Here is a 26,145-nt window from a genome sequence, read left to right on the forward strand (position 1 = left end):
TGTTTGTGCCTTGATCTGACCCGGCCAGTTCTTTGCATAGCAATGAAATTAGATGACACGTATTTATGTTGCTAATATTATGCAGGAGTAAGTGTTTTATTTTATTTGAAGACATACACGACACAAAAGTATGTGAAACTATCCATTCCGTGCTGAGCATGGTAAGAAAACCAATACAGGCAATACAATATGACAAGAATGCTATTATATGTTTATTACATCAAGTGAGCAGTTTGTACATTTAGTTACCATGTTGTTTTATGGATATGTTGACGTGTGAGTAGAACCATATACCATGTATATACAGTATACTAGCCTATGTTCAATTTCATTGCATGTTCCTGTAAAACAAATAAACAAACAAGACATTGTTTGATATATAGGTTTATGAAGACATTGATAGCATATCTCAGGTAAACAGATGAGCCGGGTTGAGTCGGAAAACAGAAGGTAGGGCTGTCTTTAAGAGCGAGGAAGCCCGGCAAGAGGTGATGTAATGTGTTCTCAGACAATGATGTCATCGACTGAGACACAGCAAGGATTTAAAGTGACAAAGACCTTATTAAAAACCCAGTTCCATTCTGCGTTAGGCCTGGTCAGAGAAGAGTTAATCAGAGGAGTAGCAGTCTAAAGGACCAGTGTTGAGGAAAGAAAGCGCTATTGATGAAAGGAGAGGAAATATGTCATATATATTCGTAATGTTATAATAACACAGCCTTAGTGCAACATATGGTAATGCCGGACATACGTTTATTAATTAGGACATTTGAGATACAAAACGCGAGCACAATTCATGTTATATAGTGAGAACAATAATACGTGTTATTGGTGAACAATGAACAACCATCCAACTGTGATACATAGGGGTGTATTTGCTCAGTGTTAGATATGTAAACCGGGTGGCATAATTGTGTAACCTCGGCCGTTTGACATGTACTGTGCATGCGTTTATTGCTAGTACTGTACCCTACATTGTATTCATATGATCACAGTATATACGCACATGCAGGTCTTGTGGTGAATTCCATTTTCTGTTGGTAGCATATCCTGATTATCGATTTCTTTTCTGATCACACGCTTTTTCCGGACTTAACCTTTAAAATAACTTTAGATGTTGAACTGTTTTCATTGGGAAACATCATCATCATTCTCCTTTCCCAGATATCTCTCTTCTCTTCTCCTCAATACACTATTTCTCTCTATCACTTTCACCCCCCCCATCTAGCTCACTCCAGTCTCTGTTGTACTACATCTTCCTTGTCATCCTCCATTTTTGTAGTCCCTCTATAAACTTGTCCGCAGCACTGTTACTCTGCCTCTTCCAAATGAGGCACTTCGATCCGCCCTTTCCTCCTCGTACAGGCCTAGCGAGTTGGTTTTGGATGGGCTCCGTCTATTTTGGACCGCGTGGTTTCTCTCTCCACTTACACTGCTATTGGCCACCTTCAACTCTCCAGTTCCCTCCTGTTCTACCTTCATATCTACTGTTCCACAATTCTCTTGTCCTGTTTCTGCCCTTCCACACATATGCATAAAGGGGACCTGTTCTGATTCAGGATGATTCCACGATTCGGGATTAGGTCTCCTCCATTCTTGACTTTGCATGATTTTCCCTTGACTCTCCTGAGATGGTTCCTCTGTTGCTTTGGGCAAAGCGTCATTGTCAGATATCTCTTCATAGATGCATAGGTCATGTCCTGGTTTGGATGAGACGCACAATGTTTGATTAGCAGATAGTGGTGCGTTCCGGTCCTTAGATGTTAAATCTTGCGGCTCATTGGTTGTCGTGATGTCTCCGCTATCGTCTGTGGCTATACCATGACTTGTGGACGATTCTGAATGGTGACAACCTTCGATTTGTTGGTCTGTTGGTCTTACCACCCTATAGGTCACTTCATCTGCTGTTGAAATGTCATTGGTTGCCCCCTCAATCTCTTCTCCTTGATTGGATACTGATTGCCCATCAGTCATTGTAATGTCCGTGTCTGACAGATTGATGTCACTTGTGATTTTATAGAAGAGTGAATGATTTTCCAACATTTTCTCTAAACTTTCACTGACAGAAAACATGTCACCATTGGAATCAGTTCCTACATCATGAGCTGTTGGATCATTGTCCACATTCAAGGTTTCCTTTTGGCACAATGTCTCTATTCCGTGGTCTCGTAAAGGTATGAACTCTCGCCACTGATTGGTTGAGAGGAACCATTCTGCTTTCAGATTGGTGGACAGAGAACTGCTTTCAACGTGATAGGATAAGAGTTCCTTTTGGTCTTCTTCCTGTTCTTTGTCTTCACACCTCTTGAATTGCAGGCCTCCATCAGTTTGGTATACAGTCATCGAGGAGATCTTATTGGAGGAAGTGGATGGTGCCTTTTCTTTTTTACATTTCATGATACCCTTTCTGTCACCGTGACCTTTGTGCAGTGTTTTGTTCCCAATATGACCCTCATGACCTTTAATGTGCCCCTTCCCCTCATCTTCATAAAGAGTTTTCTCTCCAGGGGTCGGAGGTTCTACTGTCCTGTTACTACGTAGAGCCCTCCCGTCACCATGACACCAGCCTCCGCAGACATCCTCACAAGGCCCAGAAACTGAAAAGTACAAACATTTCTGGAATTGGTGTGATTCTCTGACAGTAGAAGAGCATAGACTGTATAATTACCGAGAGCAAACAAAGCAGAAAGCGCAAACTTTCAGCATACATTTATCAAAATAACTCATATCACATCAAGCCAACATGAGTGTTTGTACTTAGGACATTATGAGTGATTCAGAGGGGTTAAATGCGGAAGACACATTTCAGCTGAATGCATTCAGTTGTACAACTGACTACATATCCCCCTTTCTCTTACCTGGCATCTCCCGGCTCTTTCTGGCCTTGTCATAGGTCTTCTGTGTAGAAGGGGTGTTGTGGAGCTCCTGTCTCTCCATCCTGGTCAGTGGATGTCCGGGCACCACGGCACTCTCTCTGACTGCACTAAGTGAGAGAGGGGAGGAGATTCAGAGGGAGAGAGAGAGAGAGAGAGAGAGGCACAGGGTGGCGGAGGGACAAAAAGAGGAGATGGAAGGAAAGCCCCTGAGATTAAAGCTAGATTCGTAGATGCATGCAAACTCATAAAGAAAACACATGACAAGAACGTATAGCAACACAGAGACAGGTATACACAATCTATCAGTGGAGGCTGGTGGGAGGAGCTATAGGAGGACCGGCTCACTGTAATGGCTGGAATGGAGTAAATGGAACAGAGTCAAACGCGGCTTCCATGTGTTTAATGTGTTTAATACCGTTACATTTATTCAATTCCAGCCAGTCATCAATGACCTCCGTCCTCCCATAGCTCCCCCCACCAGCCTCCACTGCAATCTATCTATGTACAGTATAATATATAGAGTAATTGATATCCCTTCTAATAAGTGTCTCTCTACATAGTTAAACACACTGATCTGTCACAGAAGGGATTCATCATAACCCAGCATAAATACACACGCACACACACACACACACACACGCACGCACACGCACACACACACACACGCACACACACACACACACACACACACACACACACACGCACACACACACACACACTGAATGAACAATGAACCCCACCTCCGGATGACTCTCTCCCTGATCCTCTCCACACGTCTCAGTTTGGCCTCTCTCTGCTCAGGGGTGAGGTCAGGGTCCGGGGCAGATGTTAGGAGAGTGGCGTGTCCCTCAACCTGTGACATGAAAGCCACAATCCTGAGTCTTTGTCTGTGTTTCATGGATCATTCATAAGTTATATTCTTTCGGAATCAATGGGTGTATATCATTACTTGAAATTGCAGTTGAACAGAAGGAAATCATCCAAATTGTGACTTTGAGCTTTGTGATATGCTTAGCTGTACAATAGTAAAAGGTGAAACTGTCATTAGGGATGACCTAATGTCACACACAGGAGGCTGCTGAGGGGAGGACGGCTCATAATAACGACCCGGAACGGAGCGAATGGGCTGGCATCAAACACCTGGAAACCATGGAAACCATGTGTTTGACGTATTTGATACCATTCTGCTCCAGCCATTACCACCAGCCCGTCCTCTCCAATTAAGGTGCCACCAGCCTCCTGTGGTGTCGCAGTTGTTTGGCCATCACTGGCTAATTAGTTTGTAAAAAGCCTTTATTAGAATGTGACTCGTGTTTCATAACTGAAATAAGAGATGAGATGAAATGAACTGTACTCATCTCACCTTCTCTTCCTCCCTCTGACATCCTCCCAACACTTCTCTTGTAGTGTCATGACCCCTATCCTCCTTTCTTACCCTGGGATCAGATGCCCCGCCTCCAATAGAGGCCACACCCCCATTGCCCACAACGGCCCAGTCTTGACCCTGCTGGGGCCTCAGGGCCTCCACAGCAGACTCTGTGTTGGACGCCTCTTTCCAGGGGTCCTCTCTGAAGGATCTGGTGGTGACATTGTGGCTCTGCTGGGCCCTAGTTGCATTGAGCCCATAGGAGTTCTGCTCTTGCCTCGCTGAAGCTAGCTCCTGTAGAGCCCTAGCCAACCGTTTGGCCGGCGGCTGCTCCTGGCTCATCTCTCTCATCTCTGCCTGGGACCAATTGGAATTTTTATCAGGCATCTCAAATAACTGCCTTCTAGATGCTTTCTGGGGTATTTGCTTGCTTTGCTCTGTCAATCTTCCTGAGGAATCTGCTCAGGCAGCGGAGTGGCCAACTCGGGAGGGGGGTCCTCGACAGAAACGCGTCGGGCAACCAGAGAGGACGGCAAGACGGCTGTGAGGACTCTAGTCACCCTCAGAGGAAAGGGGGCCTAAAACAAAAAAATTACTCATTCACATGTTTAGGCCTGCATATATGCATATATGAAGTTTATTTCCAAATAATATTCACAAGTTTTTCTTCATGTGTGTGTAAAATACTACTGTTCTAAGATTTTTTTATTCGTAGATAAAAACATTTTTTTGTTGTTGCAAAACTCTACACATCCATTGTTTAGCTGGAATGGAATGTTTGTATACTGTATATTGGACACGGTGCCTTCAGAAAGTGTTCATACACCTGGATTTATTCCACATTTTGTTGTGTTACAGCCTGAATTCAACATTGATTGAATCCATTTTTCCCTCCCCAATCTATACACAACACCCCATAACGACAAAGGGAAAACATATTTTTAGAATTGTTTTAAATTGTATTGAAAATGGAATATCTCATTTACATAAGTATTCACATCACTGAGTCAATACGTGTTAGAATCATCTTTGGCAGCGATTACAGCTGTGACTCTTTTTAGGTAAGAAAAGCTAAAAGCTTTGCATACCAGGATTGTACAATATTGTTCAAGCTCTGTCAAATTGGTAGACCGCTGCGCCACTCGGGGGAGGCCATTCTGTTTGTTTTTTTATCCCCCCCCAAAAAATCCCTAGTCCAAGCCGATGACAAGCATACCCATAACAGGATGCAGTCACCACCATGCTTGAAAATATGGAGAGTGGTACTCAGTGATGTGTTGTGTTGGATTTGCCCCAAACATAACGCTTTATATTCAGGAAATAAAGCTAATTTCTTTGCCACATTTTTTGCAGTTTTCCATTAGTGCCTTATTGCAAACAGAATGCATGTTTTGGAGTAATATTATTCTGTACAGGCATCCTTCTTTTCACTCAGTCATTTAGGTTGGTATTGTGGAGTAACTACATTGTTGTTGATCCATCCTCAGTTTTCTCCTATCACAACAATTAAACTCTGTAACTGTTTTAATGTCACCATTGGCCTCATGGTGAAATCGTAGAGTGGTTTCCGTCCTCTCCGGCAACTAAGTCAGGAAGGACGCCTGTATATTTGTAGTGACTGGGTGTGTTGATACACCATCCTAAGTGTAATTAATAACGTCACCATGCTCAAAGAGATATCAAATGTCTGCTTTTTTTTTTTTTTTTTTACCCATCTACCAATAGGTGCCCTTCTTTGCGAGGCATTGGAAAACCTCCCTGGTCTTCGTGGTTGAAGCTGTGTTTGAAATTCACTGCTTGACTGAGGGACAATGCAGTCCATGCAACTTATGTGACTTGTTAATTAAGCACATTTTTACTCCTGAATTTATTTAGGCTTGCCACATTGTTTACTCCATGTGTAACTCTGTGTTGTTGTCTGTTCACACTGCTATGCTTTATCTTGGCCAGGTCGCAGTTGTAAATGAGAACTTGTTCTCAACTAGCCTACCTGGTTAAATAAAGGTGAAATAAATAAATAAATAGAAAATAACAAGGGAGTTGTTCTTCTTGACTCAAGACATTTTAGCTTTTCATTTTTTATAAAAAATAAAATAATTTCTGAAAACACAATTCCACTTATGGGTTAATTGAATGTAGGCCAGTGACATCACATCTACATGTAATACATTTTAAATTCAGGCTGTAACATTACAAAATGTGAAAGAAAAGTCAAGGGGTGTGAACACTTTCTGAAGGCACTGTATGTGGTTGTCTCACTTAGCTACCTTAAAATCAATGCCCTAACTGCAAGTCGCTTCGGATAAGAGAGTCTTGCAAAATAACTAAAATGTCAAATGTAAATGTTTTACACACAGATCTCATATTATTGATCATTTGATTTGATTTGAATTCTATGGATAATAAGCGTCTTGGAATGAAACTTCATATTAACATACAGTAGTGTGTACACTGAGTATACAAAACATTAAGAACACTATTTCCATGACAGACTGACCAGGTGAATTCAGGTGAAAGCTATGATCCCTTATTGATGTCCCTTGTTAAATCCACCTGAGTCAGTGTAAATGAAGAAGGGTGGGGGGCAGGTTAATAAAGAAGGATTTTAAGCGTTGAGACCATAAAGACATGGACTGTGTACATGCGCCATTCAGAGGGAGAACGGGCAAGACAAAACGGTAGTGCCTTTGAAAAGGATGTCTGATAGTACGTGCCAGGCACACCGGTTTGTGTCAAGAACTACAACGCTGCTGGGTTTTTTCCACTCAACAGTTTTCCTGTGTGTGTCAAGAATGGTCCAACACTCAAAGGACATCCAGCCAACTTCACACAACTGTGGGAAGTATTAGAGTCAACATGGGCCAGCATCCCTGTGGAACACTTTCGACACCTTGTAGAGTCCATGCCCAGATGAATTGAGGCTGTTCTGAGGGCAAAAGGGGGGGGGAGTACAACTCAATATGAGGAAGATGTTCCTTAATGTTTGGTATACTCAGCGCACTGTATATATCCATACAATGTTGGATCATAGGTTCACATACATATTGGATCATACATAAATCCATTACACACTAATCCTCATAGAACCAACCTCTTCTTTCGGTTCTGAACTTTGATACTGGGTTTGGCTGGTGGGACCGGACATAGGCGGTTTCCTCCGACTGGCTACCCTTTCCTGATGTCTCCTCATCCTCTCAATCTGCTCCTCTTCACTCATCCTTCCCTTCTGAGGGGAAAAAAAGGAGGCTCTAGCACAACGTGTACGACTCCAATACACAGAAGTCATGACTGGTTGTCGCGAACGACTGAGAATGCCCGAGCACGCATCGGTAATAGTGCTAATAGAAAATCTGTGATACTGTGTGAGGGAGAGGGAGAGGGAGAGGGAGAGGGAGAGAGGGAGAGAGAGAGAGAGAGAGAGAGAGAGAGAGAGAGAGAGAGAGAGGAGAGAGAGAGAGAGAGAGAGAAGGGGAGAGAGAGAGAGAGAGAGAGACGCGTGTCCCTGCTTCCCTCTGTTGACTGTCAGGGGTATTGCAACATGCCCTAATTGTAAGGAACCTGATCAAGACAATAAAAAAATGCAGTTTGGCATTTACTGAGATGACTCACGTACTGAAGGAAGCTCTGCAGAGTTGTCACTAGCTGGCACAGCCGCAAAGTCATACAATCCTAGTTTAAACCTAACCCTAACCACAAGGTTTAAAATCATGGTGCTTGCAACGCCAGGGTTGAGGGTTTGAATCCAACAGGGGACCAGCATGAAATAGTATGAAAAATGTATGCACTCGCTACTGTAAGTCGTTCTGGATAAAAACATCTGCTAAATGACTAAACATGTAAATGTAAACCTTAACCACACTGCTAACCGTAATGATCAGTTTTGTTTTCATGAATTGGTCGATGTAGCCCATTTTGACTTTGCAGCTGGCCCATCAAGCGTAAACCACCCAGTCCTCTACCCCCCAGGGCAAAACTCATGACAATAAGAGTCAACCTTGTTTTTGAATTTGACTTTGAATATGTATTTTTTTTAACCTTTCAGTTACTGTATTCGTATTCCATCAAGTGATTTGCATTTGGAAAAGGTGCAGACGGTGGGGACGTAGATTAATTAGACCATCTTACTTTATTTGTAATGTCTGGTGTGGACCATCTTGAACTAGACTGAGATTCTGTGGGTGACAGAGATCGAGGGAGTGAGGGAAAAGGAGTGTATAAGAATTAGTAATTGATAACATGAAGAAAACCTGACCAAGAAAGTACAGTACAATGTACCACCATCAGAAGGGACGATTGTCTCCAAGGCAATTAAATAACCATTAAGTCTATGCTGCTGTTTGCCGTAGTTATACCATAACGGTACACTCTTAGAAAAAGGATTAAAAAAGTGTTCTTTGGCTCGTCCCCACAGGATAACCCATTTTTGGTTCCAGGTAGAACCATTTTGTGTTCCAGGTTGCACCCCTCTGTGGAAATGGTTCTACACAGAACCGAAAAGGGTTCTACGTGGAATCAAAAAAGGGTTCTTCAAAGGTGTTCTCCTATTGGGGACAGCCGAAGAACCCTTTTTAGGTTCTTAGATAGCACCCTTCCCCCCCCTAAGAGTGTAGATAGGTAGTTCAAGTACTTGATAGTCAAAGACATAGTCATAAACCCCATATCATACTAGCTACCTGATGTCTCTCTCTGTGTCCTGTCACCATGGAGATCAGATTGGCTGTTTCCTCTTCTGTCCAATGGATCTCCTGGGCCACCGTAAATGCCCTGGAGTACATACACAGAAATCACGGAGGGAGTTTCCACTATTGCTAGATCTACAAAATGGAGTGCAAGTGCCCAATTCGGGACAAGGGTAGAAAATCAGGATGCAACCTATGTCTCTCTCTATATTCACCTCGTAGTTCGGATTCATCCACACATGCCCCTGGTCTCTTCCCTGATTGGTGTCTTGGAGCTCCTGGGGTAAAGGGGGGCGGGCCGGAGGCTCTGATTCCACCCCCTGACAAAATCATAAACATCATTAACCAATCAAAGCTCATTGTTTGCTATCATTACACCAACAGCGCCCTTATAAGAACATTGAATCATATGCCTTATCCAATATTCCTTTGGATATATTGACAGAGTGCAGAGACTCCACTCTGACTTGGTATCATTCCACAGCACTATAATAACCTACTAGGGCACTGGTATTGTGGTATGGTCGTCGTACTGTACCGTTGGCAGTTCACCCGGCATCCTCTCTGTTGGAGATCCAGGGGTCCCCGGGTGTGAGGATGACTTCTGGAATACTGCTGTGGGAACTGAGAAAACACACACACACAAGGTGAAGAGAATAAGTTGATACAAGAGCCATACTGTACACTGTATCTCTACATACCTGCATCTGATTGCTCCCTCTTCCAATGTGTACATACCCTGTTTGTTCCTAAGCATGAGCAATATGAGGAAATGTTCAGACAAAGTAGGAGTGTTTCTGACCGTTACCTGTGTGCCTCTGGAAGCCCAGCAGGACCCGGAAGTTATCCCTGTTGACCCTGAGTCCAGAGAGGATGTCGTCCATCATCCACAGCTCTCTCTGGGCCTGGGACTGCTCCTGAGGAGGGGTGAGATGAACTTTGTTTTTTTTCTACAAAATTTAACATGACCCATGGCCCTTCTAACCAGTTCTTTTTAGAACAACATAAATAAACAAAATGGCCACATTCATCAAGCTGGGTAAGATATAATTATTAAACATGTTTATAATAATTAAGGTTTATTCCTAGGTTCTGGCCTTTCTAGGGAGTTTTTCCTAGCCACTGTGCTTCTACACCTGCATTGCTTGTCTTTGAGTTGAATTGATCATGCAACATTGAACACGGTGAGCTTGCCCCTATATCTATTTTTGTGTCCCCAAGTTAGCCGTGGCTTTTGAAACAAAACAAAGCCGTGGATGGCCCCATAGACTTCTTTCCTGGCCCCATAGATTTCTCTCCTGGCCCCATAGACTTCTTTCCTGGCCCCATAGACTTCTCTCCTGGCCCCATAGACTTCTTTCCTGGCCCCATAGACTTCTTTCCTGGCCCCATAGACTTCTTTCCTGGCCCCATAGACTTCTTTCCTGGCCCCATAGACTTCTTTCCTGGCCCCATAGATTTCTCTCCTGGCCCCATAGACTTCATTTCATAGATTTTCCTGGCCCCATAGACTTCTTTCCTGGCCCCATAGACTTCTTTCTTGGCCCCATAGACTTTCCTGGCCCCTCTCCTGGCCCCATAGACTTCTTTCCTGGCCCCATAGACTTCTCTCCTGGCCCCATAGACTTCTTTCCTGGCCCCATAGACTTCTTTCCTGGCCCCATAGACTTCTTTCCTGGCCCCATAGACTTCTTTCCTGGCCCCATAGACTTCTTTCCTGGCCCCATAGACTTCTCTGGCCCCATAGACTTCTTTCCTGGCCCTGACTTCTTTCCTGGCCCCATAGACTTCTTTCCTGGCCCCATAGACTTCTTTCCTGGCCCCATAGACTTCTCTCCTGGCCCCATAGACTTCTCTCCTGGCCCCATAGACTTCTTTCCTGGCCCCATAGACTTCTTTCAGGGTACATGGAAAAATAGAAGTTTCAACAAAAAAAAGTGACAATGACATTTGATTTGGTCCCTTCAAAAACACCCACTGTTCCTAGGCCGTGATTGAAAATAAGAATTTGTTCTTAACTGACTTGCCTAGTTAAATAAAGGTAAAATAAAAAAACACCCATTAAAACACCTTATCCCTAGAACAACATTTTAGGCTAGTTTCATACCCTCAGCTTATCATCAAATAATGTGTTTAGGAGGAGTTCTTGGCTGATTCGTGTGATTTAGCCTGCATTTTGTGATGACGTCGATCTATCAGGTCCAACGAGCACCTTTATTAGGGCTTTGATTGATAACTACCTTTTAGGGATGGTGAGAGCCAGATGTGGCAGATCTTTCCAATGCTGCAGTACAGTACATTCCTCTGAATACTACGCATTTTCTGTATTATGTTAGTACCCTATTAGCACATATTTGTTTTTATGATAGTGATAACATGGACCGTCACACTGTTGTACTGTCTATTTCTGGACGGGGGAGGGGGGGGGGGTATCTGAAACAATGTGTAGAAATGATTTGATGAAACTTTTTCAATCTGGCCTTGTAAATAACACACTGTCTAATCAGGTTGTGCCAAACTTTCAGTCTGAATGACGTATGCTTTGAAGGGACTGGAATGCATCAGGCATGTGTTGGAAAGTTCAGGAAAGCAGAAGGAAGATCCTCAGGCAATCATTGTGTATTTCATCTTTCCCAAAATGTTTGGTTTTAAAAGCATGCTGGCGGTGCTTCTTTTTGTATTACTGTGAAATAATACAAATTGAATTTCAGAATGTCGCGGGGACCCATCAGGAATATACCTTGTGTGGGTGAAACCGACCATTGTGGGTATGGGAAACATTTTATGAGTTGCAGTGTACATACTGTAAATCCAATTCAAGAACATTGCAATAATATGAATGTTATAAGAGAACGAGAGAATCTGTAAAGTGTGACAAAACTGAGGAGTCTTTACTTGTGGCATCCCGAAATTACAGACGTGCTGCAGGTGTGATCGGAACACAGACAGCTCGCTCTCCATCCTCTCATACTGGCTCCACACTCTATCCATTTCCTGTACCAAAAAGTAAACAAATGTACGTCAATTCGGGGTTAAGAAATCAAGTTCAGGTTCATAATATGATCTTGCTGATGTGGATATCAATGAACATTTTTGTTCAACGCTGGTACATCATAAAAATCATAAACAATTCCTAAAGAATTCTTTTTTTTTTAAAAGGTATCAGTTCCATCACCAATGAGACATCGCACATCCTTGCTCGGATAGTGACCAGTTCTTCCTGGAGCAAGGCCTTCTGGGTGAGTGCTCCTTCCTGTCCTCGGAGTCCTTGGTTCCTCCACTCGTCCAGTTGCAGCCTGGTCATCTCTAAGGCGCACTGGACACTGTCCTAGAAGAGAGGGAGAGATGGGAAAGGTCAAAAAGTTTGCGCAATACATACTACATCATCGCAATACAGGAAAGGATTGTAGAAGCTTCCAAAGGTCAAAGTTTGCGGTGCGACAACAGGCGCTACAATGGAAAATGTCACCAGATGAAACCATCGACTACACAGTCAAGTCAAGACAGAGTATGTGTGAAGTGTTGAGTGAATAACAACAATTGTGTGGGCCATGGAAAGGAAACTGTAAGCTGAAGGTACTGACCTTGTCAACTTGTAGATGGGCCAGCTCTAGAGAGAGAGACTGGAGAAGCTTGTCACACCCACACAGTCTAGTCAGCACAGCCTAACACAATCAAAAAAAAAACAGTTCATCAATCAAACACAGTTCAATATGGAGGGGGGGGAGTGCTGAGGAATATTTTTTTACAACGGGATGGGGAGGTGCTGACAAGTATTTTTCTCCACTAATACAGGAGTAATAAAGGCCTAGTTTACACATTTTGCGGGCATCCATTTAAAAAAAATAATTGTTTAAAGATTTGTCAGCACCTCTACTCCCTGAGGCTATGGTTCAATTAGTGAAAAACTACAATATAGAAATCATTGAAACAATAAGAAGGATATATTGACTACATTTCATTAAAGGGCGCAAATACAAATATTCTTACGTCTGTTTCACTCTCAAGAGGCCTGACGGGTGGCGGCGTCTCTTTCTCTTTGAACATCTCGGACTTGGAAGACTGTAAGCAGAGAGTTCATGACAGCTCATGACCTAACCAATTCGTTTTTCATAACTGATTTTGACACACTTCCTCCTATAACTCGAATGAAATCCCAAATCACACAAGGTATCAACGTATGACTTCCTTATGAATAATGGAATGTATGTGTGTACATTAGAAAGTGTACCCCAAATGCCCTTTACTCCCAGCAAGAGTAAAAGGAAACCTTGGGAAAAGAATATCCTTGTTTGTGTGTACATGTTTGGGTTTGAATCAAGTTTGCTTGAGTGAGTGTTTTCTTTTTGTGTTTTGTAGAGCCATCGTCTCGTAATGCTACACAAAACATCGAAATATTTTTTTGAGACAAGATATACGTTCAGATATAGTATGTCTTTAAGTTCAATTATTATGAAATGAGTTTGCCCATGAACTCTACAGTCGTTGACACATGCTTTATAGTGCATGACAAAACAGGCTGTATGGCTACTGCCAGTATTCTCCTTTGCAGAAATACAATGGTGTTGAAACATAAACTTTGACCTCAACAGAGTGTAGTAGGCAATTCATTTCACAATCACCAACAGCACATTGATCTGAACACACTGAATCTACGACAGCCTCGTGTTGCCAAAACTGCAGCTAGCTACATGTGGCACGAACAACATAAAACATAATTGTCAAACAACGTATGTGACGAACAGAGATTGAAAAAAAAAGACAAATACCGAACACAAAGGATATCGCTAGACAAGACAGTTTTACGGTTATTGGACACACTCGCCAGTAGCTAGACAACAACAGGGCGGACAGACGGCAAACATCTCTCTAGGATGCTGGCTGTTCCATAGACCTCCAGTCATTTCACATAAACTAGCAACTGCGCAGAAATGGTATCCACTAGTTCATCTGACTCTAGGGGGATATATATACCTATCTCTTGAATAGTACTGAACATGAAAGTGTTCCCCTAAATACGTGCAAGCCAAGTGTCATTATTGGTATAACTTGTCATCAGTGCAGGTACTAAATTACAAGTCTATGGCTTATTGTCATCTAAAGTGCTACAGACAAAACACAACATTAACAAGTAACAACATAAAAAGCTAGTCAAACACAGACCACAGACAGACAGACCACAGACAGACGGGTTGTACCATAGGTGGCGGTAGCAGACAGACAGACATATGGCTGCGATGGTGATGGTGGTGGTGATGGTGGTGGTGTGGGGGGTGAGGAGCATGGGGAACTCTTGAAGATGGGGGCAAAGGGGGCAATAAGTCTGTTTCCCCCCCTGTGGAGTAGCTCTGAATAGAGAAACAGGGCAAAAATATATACAATACAATACGTAATTAAGAATATAGAGCTATACAGGCAATATACAATAACATGGTTTATTATACAATGTCTACATGCTAATATGGATGGTTATACAAATACTTTTTTACAATCAAGCTATACAATTATTTGCCTATAAATGCACTACGATGAATTATAATGTTATTACAATTACATAATTACATACTGTAGGTATTTATTAACTCTCTGTGCACAGACAGTGTATATTCTTTGTTGATGTACAGTGCATTCGGAAAGTATTCTGACCCCTTGACTTTTTCCAAATTTTGTTACGTTACAGCCTTATTCTAAAATGGATTAAATACAATTTATTTCTCATCAATATACACACAATACGCCATAATGACAAAGGAAAAACATGTTTTAGACATTTTTGCAAGTGTATTCAAAATGTAAAAAAGTGAAATATGACATTTACATAAGCATTCAGACACTTTACTCAATTGTTGAAGCAACTTTGGCAGCGATTACAGCCTCGAGTCTTCTTGGGTATGACACTACAAGTTTGGCAGACATGTATTTGGGGTTCTCCCATTCCTCTCTGCAGATCCTCTCAAGCTCTGTCAGGTTGGATGGGGAGCTTCGCTGCACAGCAATTTCCAGGTCTCTCCAGAGATGTTCGATCGGGTTCAAGTCCGGGCTCTGGCTGGGCCACTCAAGGACATTCAGAGACTTGTCCCGAAGTCACTCCTGCATTGTCTTGGCTGTGTGCTTAGGGTCATTGTCCTGTTGGAAGGTAAAACCTTCTCCCCAGTATGAGGTCCTGAGCGCCCTGGAGCAGGTTTTCATTAAGGATCTCTCAGTACTTTGTTCCAATTCATCTTTCCCTGACTAGTCTCCCAGTCCCTGCCCCTGAAAAACATCCCCACAGCATGACACTGCCACCACCATGCTTCACCATAGGGATGGTGCCAGGTTTCCTCCAGACGTGATGCTTGGCATTCAGGCCAAAGAGTTCAATCTTGGTTTCATCAGACTAGAGAATCTTGTTTCCAAGCGGGCTGTCATGTGCCTTTTACTGAGGATTGGCTTCCGTCTGGCCACTCTACCACAAAGGCCTGATTGGTGGAGTGCTGCAGAGATGGTTGTCCTTCTGAAAGATTATCCCATCTCCAGCGTGACCATCGGGTTCTTGGTCACCTCCCTGACCAAGACCCTTCTCCCCTGATTGCCTAGTTTTGCCGGGCGGCCCGCTCTAGGAAGAGTCTTGGTGGTTCCAAACTTCTTCCATTTTAGAATGATTGAGGCCACTGGGTTCTTGGGGACCTTCAATGGTGCAGAAATGTTTTGGTACCCTTCCCCAGATCTGTGCCTCAACACAATCCTGTCTCGGTGCTCTACAGACAATTCCTTCAACCTCATGGTAGTTAACTGTGGGACGTAATATAGACAGGTGTGTACTTTTTCACATCATGTCCAATCAATTGAATTTACTACAGGTGGACTCCAATCAAGTTGTAGAAACATCTCCAGGATGATCAATGGAAACAGGATGCACCTGAGCTCAATGTCGAGTCTCATAGCAAAGGGTCTGAAGACTTCCGTAGGTATTTCTGTTTTTAATTTTGAATTACATTTGCAAACATTTCTAAAAATCTGTTTTCGCTTTGCCATTATGGGTTATTGTGTGTAGACTGGTGAGGATTTTATTTTTGATTCAATCCATTTCAGAATAAGGCTGTAACGTAACAACATGTGGGAAAAGTCAAGGGGTTTGAATACGTTCTCAAATGCACTGTGTACTGTACACTGTACATAAAGAGATTATGCTCTGTGTATATTCACACTGGTTTGTACCTTTCCGAAAGCTCTTCGTCCGCTTGGAGTATGGTGGAGGGAGGAATATACAGGCGTGGGCTAGGGGGGAAAAAAGTCAACATGGAGATTGAGATAATTAAATAATGAAAAACCCAACCTTAATCCCAACCTTAATCCCAACCTTAATCCCAACCTTAACCATCTTCTTCTTTAATTATGTAGTCTTGTCTACGCTTTAGCTTTACCTTGTCACAATAACACGCCACATACTCATTGAATCCTTCTATTATTTGAGTCTCTACCCGACATCTAAACCTTTACAGGTGTAGAATAACACCACAAATCAACAAATTGTGTCCTCCTCACCCTGTTGATTGTGTGCCATCTGTCAGTCCCTGGAGTGTGGGGGGCGGATTTAAACTCCATCTTGGGAGACGCAGGGGTGTAACACAGGGTCTGTGGCGACATGGGAGGATCCTCCTGGGGTCGAATGTCAACCCGCCCGACTGGTGTGTGGGGTCGCGATCCCAATTGACCTCTGGGGGTCAAAGAACCTGTCCCCATGAATTCTGTGGGCTTGGGTGGTGTGTTAGGACCAGAATGGAAGGGGAGGGAATCCTCATCTGTCCGGTCTCTCCTTCTGCTGCTAAATTCTGTTGGACTGGGTGTTCTGGGCGATGGGCTAAGTACACAAAATAGCACAGAATGCACAGAAGTCACCTCCTCCCCCTTTGACAATTCCCACAGAATAACCGTGCGACTTTCTAAATGTGCTTGGTGACAGAGACAGTGGCAGGTGACAGATGTCGAGACATTGAGGCTGCTTGCAAATCCTCCCGTTCTACCTTCGCCGCACGCTCCGCCTCCCTCTTGGCTCCGAATGGGGTGCCCCCATTCTCCCCCTGGCGACCTGACTTGGATTCCTCTGTGATGTGTTGGTGTGCGCAGCATTCCGGGGACCACTGAGAGAGGGGGAATGAGGGAGATCCACAGACTCACTGCTGCCACCTATCTGCGTGAAGTCCTGATAACTTGAGCAACGCCTGAGAGAACGGACAAAATGAAGGATAACGCATTTATAAAAAATAAAATATTTAGCAAATATTTTTTTGCATAATGACCGGATTATATCCTCTTTATAATGAAATACAATACAGTTCTAACTGAGTCCTGTGTTATTATTAAATAAAGGTTTTATTTAAGGAAATCCAAAGATAAAGAAGTGTCCAATTAGAGCTCTATACAGGTACCTGTTGATGGAGCCGTCTGCTTCCATACAGGCGGACTGACTGAGTGCTCTGACCCAGCCCAGCATGTCCTCCTGAGTGTCTGCACTGAAGAAGTAGGAGCGCATTCCCTGGTGCACCACCTAATGTCATGTTAATACATTATTTTACAGTGTACACACACACACACATATATATACTGTGTATACAGTATAAGCACACACAGATACTGAACCTACAGTCGACATAGTGGAAAGTGGAATGTATACGGGGTTACTTACTTTGAAAGTGTTTTTTCTGTTCTTGCATTCTCGCGGTGTGCAGAAGAGAATGTTGTAGCTGGGTAGTGGGATGCTACCCAAAACAGATTCTTCTCTGCTGTCTGGAAGAGAACGAGTTGAGAGAGGAAAAGAGATGAGAGAAGCTGGAGAAAAAAAGCTGGACGAAAACTGCACTATTTATGTCAGGTACACACACGACAACAGTATTCTTTGCTTGCCTTTGTAGTAGAATAAACAGTAGTTAGACAGGACAAACCATCTCCTCTTCCACAGTTTCAGCCCAGAGCTGTCCTACATGGGCCAAAACATTTATAAGAATGATACGATTTACAATGACAAGTAGAAACACATTCTGACGCAGCTATGAGCGTGACTAAACATTAACAAGCATCAATGGATTATTCATGAGTTCCAATATAGTGTTCCCCCTAAAAGTCCTACATCCCCATTCAATACAATGCCTGTTTCATTGCTACCTTCTAGTGATCAACACATGATCTTGGATGTTCTGTTTACTGAACAGTACCTTCTTATTGAGCCAACCTCTTATCACCACGGGGCAGTTGGGGTCTCTCTTCGCCGCCCTACATCTCTTCCCAAACGTTTGCACCCTATCATCGCCGTCCTGTAAGAGTTTGAGAGAGAACCTTTGATAACTTTGCTGATGAAATAACCTCAGTAAATGTTGGCCTTCGTGGCGTTCGGTGGCGTCAATGAGCGTTGAGCTTGTTTAAACAAAACTAAGCTAAGGTAGAGGTGGTTCAGGACAAGAGAGACAAACCTTGCTTCTGACAGGAAAAGAGGAGATTGTGACCACACTTGAGGCATGGCTCATTCTGTCCTGGTCCTCCATTCTGTGAGAGAGATACAGAGAGAGAGAGATACAGAGAGAGAGAGAGGGAGAGAGAGAGAGATACAGAGAGAGAGAGAGAGCCAGGGACAGACAGAGAGACAAAGAGAGAGCCAGAGAGAGAGAGAGAGAGAGCCAGGGACAGACAGAGAGACAAAGAGAGAGAGAGAGCCAGGGACAGACAGAGAGACAAAGAGAGAGAGAGAGAGAGCCAGGGACAGACAGAGAGACAAAGAGAGAGAGAGCGACAGAGAATGAGAGAGCCAGAGACAGAGAATGAGAAGAGACAGAGAGAGAGAGAGAGACAGAGACAGAGAGAGAGACAGAGAGCCAGAGACAGAGACAGAGAGAGAGAGAGAGACAGAGAGAGAGAGAGAGAGAGACAGAGAGAGAGACAAAGAGAGAGAGAGAGCGACAGAGAATGAGAGAGCCAGAGACAGAGAATGAGAGAGACAGAGAGAGAGAGAGAGAGACAGAGACAGAGAGAGAGACAAAGACAGAGAGCCAGAGACAGAGAGAGAGAGAGAGAGAGAGAGAGACAGAGAGAGAGACAAAGAGAGAAAGACAAAGAGAGAGAGAGAGAGACAAAGAGAGAAAGACAGATAGAGAGAGAGACAAAGAGAAAAAGACAGAGAGAGAGAGAGAGAGAGGAGAAGAAAAGAGGAATAGGAGATGAGGGACAGGAGAGGAGATTAGGAAGGTAAACATTGATTAACAATTTTATGCACTTCAGTGTCCGTATGAAAGATTTGTCATGAAAGAATGATACGTTGATGCCTAATTTTACATAGTCAATACATGTACATGTGGTTCTCTTCACTACCTAAAAAAAGGCAAACTGTGATCATAACAGCAAGAGGCCCATAATGGTTTGTACTATACAGCTTTTCTATGAAGAACTGACAGTGGCAATACCAACCAGAAGACACCAAGCTAGCACAAACACTGGTAAGTAACAAATCAAAAGCAACAGTCAATGGCGATAAGTAGGCCTAAACTTGATTCTCAATAACAACGAGTGTACTCAACAGGCCTTGCCTCACCAGACACAACCAACATTACCAACACACTACTGCATACAACTAAACAACTGTACAAACCAAACAGTGTGTTACTCCCACAAATGAATTCCCTTCAAAAAACCAATGTAATTTGCTACCAAGTACAAAATGTGACATGTAACAAGCACATATCCATACCCGAACTGTTATCCGCTATCCGTTCCTTATGAGAGGGGGGTACCGGAGTGTACTTGCCCAACCCTTTCCCCCAACTCTCTCTCACAGGGTTCTATTCTGAGCCCTCGCAGGCCCCGCCGCCCTATGGCGAAACTGACAGGTGACAGCTGCTTAGCCATGGTAGCAGGTGGGGTTCTGGGTCGTGTGTGAAAATCAATATGGCGCAGGAAGCAAAGATGGTATGCGAGACATGCGAGGGGAGCGCAAGACGGCAGCACTAGACTGCACTGCTGAGGAGGACAGGAAAGGGGAATATTTAAAAAAGGGGTGGACATGGGGGATGGGGTAACATGTTGAAGGCAAGGAAGCAGGAAGTCATTGGAAATCCGTCCATTTTGTGTGCGTTTTGTTATGTCACTGTTACTGAATCCTGTTCCTAGCTAGAAAGCTCCATAGCCACAGTCGTGGGAGTCCCCGGTTATTCCGAACGGTAACATTATTCATCTACTATCTAATCTATCAACAAGCGAGACATGGAGTGAGAGAAGACAACAAGAAGCCATTGTCAGGGGATGTTGGCCCTAGCCAACCAGAGTTTATGTGGGTGTGGTGAAATATTTGGAGAATCTCCTTCTGACCTGGTGGGGGTCGCTTGCTAGCTTGGGGAACAGAAACGGAAAATGCTAAAGAGTGCTAGCGAAGACAAACAGAGTGTTTGTGTGCCACACAGAGTGGGCTTTGTGGGCCTTGCGCTCAAGGAGCCGGGAGCATCGTGAGAATGCCGACAACGATTATGTTGAATAAATCACACAAGGAAATCATCTCTTTCCATCTAAACACAATATCTCACTAACGGAGACACTTGTATGCTGACAGTGTTCATCAAAGTCTGAAAATCGTGACCTTCAACACTCAACACACTAGTGACGACCCTCTTGACTTATGAAGATCTTATAATGACCTTGTTACTGGTAATGAGAGGGGGAACAATGGCTTTGGATAGACAGCATGACGTAGTATGACTCTGAAGCCTATCAAACAAACTAGTTTATGGCTAAACACAATTGTTACATATCAAGTGTTTTTCAGCTTAGCTCAAAATAAGTTTGGTACCATGGTCACAAATTTCAACCACAAACAATGGGTCATATACAGTATATAACATTTCAAAATGCAGATGATCTTACTTGGAATTCATACAGAGTATGGGTTACTTTATGAAAATACAAGTAGGATATGTGTTGTAACACAATATCAATACAATAAGGGCATTGTAGATCAACCAGATCAACTTGATTTACTGAGAAAATGGTGAAAATCACGAGGACCTGTTTCGTCAACCAATGGATACACAATAAATAAGGACAGGTGTTATCTGTCTAATCGGCTGTTTGTCATTTATCTATTGATATTACAACTACTCATTTCCCACAATGAATTGTGCACTGTGACTTTTGATCAAAATATCAATATGTTAATTAATAATAACAAAAGTTCATTTGGGTACAGTTTAAGTTTGTAATTTAGTTGTTATTTTTTATAGTAAAGAAGCACTTTACAACTGCTTTTGAAATTGAACTGAATTAAATATGACTAGTCTGTTTTTTTTTTGGTTGTTGGTCAAATTAAGCCTTAAAAGAGTTCTCAACATACCATCTCATATTAATTTCTCAATGAATCATAAAGATGCCATATTGCTGTACCTGACCAATCGTGTCTGCCTGCTGGCTGTCTCAACCTCCATTACTTGGCTCTAGTCCTGAGTCCTCACAGCATCTTCCCAGGGTTGGCTGCTCTGTCCTGGCTATCACAATCGCCTGTTGCCCCTTCAGTCACAACACTATCCTACTCTACTGTACTTCAATATCCTAATGTGGTAATCTCTCTTTCTATCTCTATCCCAAATGTTCTTCTGTGCTGGGTTTATCTGCACAATTTGTTCGGCAATCTACCTACGCTGTCCATTGACACTCAATCTGCCTTTCTTCCTTCTAACAGTGGGCTCTCTGTGTGCTCCCTCTTCCTCCCTCCCTCCTTCCTTTCCTCCCTCCCTCCCTGCCCTTGGCAGTCTCTCTCTTTCGCTGAGTGTGGGATTGTGACTTAGGCATTTTTTTTAAACAGCTGTTCTCTCTCTTTCTTCCTCTCTGCCCTCAGTGACATTTTATTGCTATTCCCCAGTTGATCAGAATCTAGGTTTGTGCTAAGGAACTGGGGACACTGATGTGCACACTGTTAAAATGAAGTGTTTTGTAACAGTAAAACTAGTGGCAACTGAACTGCCACCAAGGTGTTCTGAAACATGACATGGTGTGTTGTAACACCACTATTTTTAAAAACATTTTATTTAACCTTTATTTTAACTAGGCAAGTTAGTAAATAACAAATTATTATTTACAATGATGGCCAACCAGGGAACAGTGGGTTAAGAGCCTTGTTCAGGGGCAGAAGGACAGATTTTTACCTTTTACCTCCTTCTTCTGGAGTTTACAAATACTGTAAGTATTGTAATACTGTAATCAAATACTGTAAATACTGTAAGCTCTTATATTGTGTGCTGTTAAACTTCTCATTGGTCATTACAGAAGCTCAATTGTACAATATTATGTTCAAACTAAGGATACGAGAAAATACAGTTTTGTAAAAACACAAATTATACTTTCGTCCAGCATAATAATTAATGAATACAAAATCCCTTTTTCAAGACATGACTTTTTCAAATACTTTATATTTTCTTTGCAAATGATCAAATGACAACAAAACATTGACAGGGCTTTCCCATTTTTATATTGATAAAGTAAGACGGTTCAAAAATCTGTAAGGCATTTATCATATTCATATTATTCAAAATCTAGGCACATAATAATAATTAGGTGGGTGCTTACATTTGTCCTATTTCACACATGTACAAGGGTGAATTTGACTTTTTTTGTTGCATATCCCACTTCCCCCTGAGACACCCCCGGAGAGTGTGTTCATGGCCAGGGATCAACCATTATTGACAGCGACCCTGGAGAAATTTGGGTTGCGTGCCTTGCTCAAGGGCACATACACAGATGTTTCACCTAGCCGGCACCTAACTGCTAGGCTACCTGCCACCCTTAATATGGCATTACATTCCACATTCATTGGGGGAAAAAATACAGGCAATGACTGCTAATGTTAGCAGTAGCACTCTTGAAAAACGTGTACAAAAATTCAGCCTAGAGTTCAATGCGATGCGTTGGTACATGGAAGGTTGTTCAGATGTTCAGATGCACAACTTCCGGACTTGTTTCCGTGCGGTTTGTTGCTACTTTGCTACCTGCCAACTTGACGTTTTTGTTTTTACTTTTACATTTTTAATAATCGTTTTATATTTACATTTTTCCCTCACTCTACTTTTTTCATTCAACTTTTTCACCCTTGGCGCTTTATCTGGACGTGGTTCTACAGGACCTCCACCAGCCAGAGCAAAGTAGTAACATGAACATGATGCCTTCTAATTGCCGTCGCTGCAAGCCAAGCTTCAGACGCAATCGTTAGGCAAGGGTAATGTAGGTGTAGGAAAGGATGAAACAGCATCTGTGCCACCAGTAAGTACAGATAGTAGTATAAATCCCCTGGCACGGTCCCCGCAGCAGGACAACTTTCTCATGGCTTCTGGAGGGTAAATGCTGTAGGAATGCTCAACAGAAATTTTCAACCAGTTCTCCCCATTAAGCAACGAGTCGTAGTTAGAAGCCAAGTCTTCTCTGGTCTCCTCCACCCGTTACGGAGTCTGAGCGCCGAAGCCTCCCACCATTAGCTCTGACAAATTGAAAACCCTAGTCATTGGTGACTCCATTACCCACAGTATTAGAATTAAAACGAATCATCCAGCAATCATACACTGTTTACCAGGGGGCAGGGCTACCGACGTTAAGGCTAATCTGAAGATGCTGCTGGCTGAGGCTAAAACTGGCGAGTGTAGAGAGTATAGGGATATTGTTATCCACGTCGGCACCAACGATGTTAGGATGAAACAGTCAGAGGTCACCAAGCGCAACATAGCTTCAGCGTGTAAATCAGCTACAAAGATCGAGTAATTGTTTCTGAACCCCTCCCAGGTAGGGGGAGAGATGAGCTCTACAGCAGAGTCTCTGGCCCCCTCCCAGTTAGGGGAGTGATGAGCTCTACAGCAGTCTCACCACTCAATCGCTGGTTGAAAACTGTTTTCTGTCCATCCCAAAGATAGAATTTGTAGATAACTGGCCCGCTTTCTGAGACTCACCCACAAACAGGACCCAGCCTGGCCTGCTGATGAGTGACAGACTAATTCCTAGCTGGAGGGGTGCTCTCATCTTATCTATGAACATAGACAGGGCTCTAACTCCTCTAGCTCCACAATGAGACAGGGTGCAGGCCAGGCAGCAGGCTGTTCTGCCAGTTTAGTGGAGTCAGCTCAGCCATCCCCCATTGAGACATTGTCTGTGCCTCGATCTAGATTGGGCAAAACTAAACATGGCGGTGCTCGCTTTGGCAATCTCACTGGAATAAAGACCTCCTCCATTCCTGTCATTATTGAAAGAGATTGTGATATCTCACATCTCAAAATAGGGCTACTTAATGTTAGATCTCTCACTTCCAAGGCAGTTTTAGTCAATGAACTAATCACTGATCATAAGCTTGATGTGATTGGCCTGACTGAAACATGGCTTAAGCCTGATGAATTTACTGCTTTACATTTATTTTTTTTACTTTTATTTAACTAGGCAAGTCAGTTAAGAATACATTCTTATTTACAATGACAGCCTACCCCAGCCAAACCCTAACCCAGGGTTATGTTACAGCCTTATTCAAATCAAATCAAATCAAATGTATTTATATAGCCCTTCGTACATCAGCTGATATCTCAAAGTGCTGTACAGAAACCCAGCCTAAAACCCCAAACAGCAAGCAATGCAGGTGTAGAAGCACGGTGGCTAGGAAAAACTCCCTAGAAAGGCCAAAACCTAGGAAGAAACCTAGAGAGGAACCAGGCTATGTGGGGTGGCCAGTCCTCTTCTGGCTGTGCCGGGTGGAGATTATAACAGAACATGGCCAAGATGTTCAACTGTTCATTAATGACCAGCATGGTCCAATAATAATAAGGCAGAACAGTTGAAACTGGAGCAGCAGCACGGCCAGGTGGACTGGGGACAGCAAGGAGTCATCATGTCAGGTAGTCCTGAGGCATGGTCCAAGGGCTCAGGTCCTCCGAGAGAGAGAAAGAAAGAGAGAAAGAGAGAATTAGAGAGAGCACACTTAAATTCACAGAGGACACCGAATAGGACAGGAGAAGTACTCCAGATATAACAAACTGACCCTAGCCCCCCGACACAGAAACTACTGCAGCATAAATATTGAAGGCTGAGACAGGAGGGGTCAGGAGACACTGTGGCCCCATCCGAGGACATTCTAAAATGGATTAAATCCTTTTTTCCACTCGTCAATCTACACACCGTACTCCATAATGACAATGCAAAAAAAATAGTTTTTTAAGATGTAAAAAAAAATGTACAACTGAAATATCACATTTACATACGTGGAAGTATTCAGACCCTTTACTCAGTACTTTGATGAAGCACTGTTGGCAGCGATTACAGTCTAGAATCTTCTTGGGTATGACGCTACAAGCTTGGCACACCTGTATTTGGGGAGTTTCTCCCATTATTCTCTACAGATCCTCTCTTGCTCTGTCAGCTATTTCCAGGTCTCTCCAGAGATGTTTGATCGGGTTAAAGTTTGTGCTCTGACTGGGCCACTCAACAACATTCATAGACTTGTCCCGAAGCCACTCCTGCGTTGTCTTGGCCGTGTTCTTAGGGTCGTTGTCCCGTTGGAAGGTGAACCTTCTCTCCAGTCTGAGGTCCTGAGCGCTCTGGAACAGGTTTTCATAAAGGATCTCTCTGTACTTTGATCCGTACTGCTTTCCCTTGATCCTGACTAGTGTTACAGTGCCTGCCTCTGAAAAAAAAAAAAAAAAAACATCCCATGCGCGTGACGTCGGGATGCTCTCACTGTTCCAAAATGTGATTGTTTGTCACGTTCTGACCTTTATTTCCTTTGTTTTGTATTTATTTAGTATGGTCAGGGCGTGAGTTGGGTGGGCAGTCTATGTTTGTTTTTCTATGTTTTGGGGTATTTCTATGTTTCGGCCTAGTATGGTTCTCAATCAGAGGCAGGTGTCATTAGTTGTCTCTGATTGAGAATCATACTTAGGTAGCTTGGGTTTCACTGTGTGTTTGTGGGTGATTGTTCCTGTCTCTGTGTTTTGCACCAGATAGGGCTGTTTTTGGTTTTCCACGTTTATTGTTTTGTAGTGTTCATGTTTATCTGTTTTTATTAAAACATGAATCAATATAACCACGCTGCGTTTTGGTCCTCCTCTACTTCCTCACAGGAAAACCCTGACATTGTTACTTAACACAACAGTTACCCGCGCAGCCCTCAAACCAAGGCGCGCTGCCTGCAAATTATCAATAGGCTTTGTTTCAACTTGTCAATTTCTAATTATTTTCTAACAAGCTTTATTTT

General features: G+C 43.1%; 1 protein-coding gene across 5 annotated transcripts; it reads right to left on the reverse strand.

Moving 5' to 3' along the window:
* Window positions 1-199: 199 nt before the first annotated feature.
* si:ch211-234p6.5 (pleckstrin homology domain-containing family A member 4) lies at window positions 200-21,629 on the reverse strand. Of its 5 annotated transcripts, none has more exons than XM_064923779.1 (23): window positions 21,315-21,629; window positions 18,365-18,437; window positions 18,110-18,208; window positions 17,802-17,874; window positions 17,584-17,684; window positions 17,327-17,445; window positions 16,922-17,119; window positions 16,443-16,758; window positions 16,116-16,175; window positions 14,117-14,266; window positions 12,909-12,980; window positions 12,503-12,583; window positions 12,094-12,246; window positions 11,814-11,912; window positions 9,727-9,835; window positions 9,457-9,542; window positions 9,134-9,238; window positions 8,913-9,003; window positions 8,365-8,411; window positions 7,331-7,462; window positions 3,614-3,726; window positions 2,856-2,980; window positions 200-2,594 (listed from the first exon to the last, which is right to left on the reverse strand). In XM_064923779.1, exons 1-23 carry the CDS (start codon window positions 21,353-21,355, stop codon window positions 1,285-1,287), a joined length of 3,753 nt encoding a protein of 1,250 aa, XP_064779851.1. In that variant the 5' UTR covers window positions 21,356-21,629; the 3' UTR covers window positions 200-1,284. The 5 variants fall into 5 exon arrangements, with proteins under 5 accessions (XP_064779851.1, XP_064779849.1, XP_064779852.1 ...); XM_064923777.1 differs by having other exon boundaries at window positions 7,331-7,465; XM_064923781.1 differs by having other exon boundaries at window positions 2,507-2,594; window positions 2,856-2,975; window positions 7,331-7,465.
* Window positions 21,630-26,145: the final 4,516 nt, after the last annotated feature.

The sequence above is a fragment of the Oncorhynchus masou genome, chromosome 18 (genome assembly GCF_036934945.1).
Source record: "Oncorhynchus masou masou isolate Uvic2021 chromosome 18, UVic_Omas_1.1, whole genome shotgun sequence".
Lineage (NCBI taxonomy): Eukaryota > Metazoa > Chordata > Actinopteri > Salmoniformes > Salmonidae > Oncorhynchus > Oncorhynchus masou.

Excerpts from the sequence above, each read along its gene's own strand:
- si:ch211-234p6.5 (XM_064923777.1), bottom strand. The coding sequence starts at position 21,355 with ATGGAGGTTGAGACAGCCAGCAGGCAGACACGATTGGTCAG. Across the intron at positions 9,836-11,813 it reads GTAATTTCGGGATGCCACAA|GAGCAGTCCCAGGCCCAGAG; the intron begins GTAAAGACTCCT and ends ACCCCTCCTCAG. Across the intron at positions 9,239-9,456 it reads TGCCGGGTGAACTGCCAACG|GGGGTGGAATCAGAGCCTCC; the intron begins GTACAGTACGAC and ends TGATTTTGTCAG.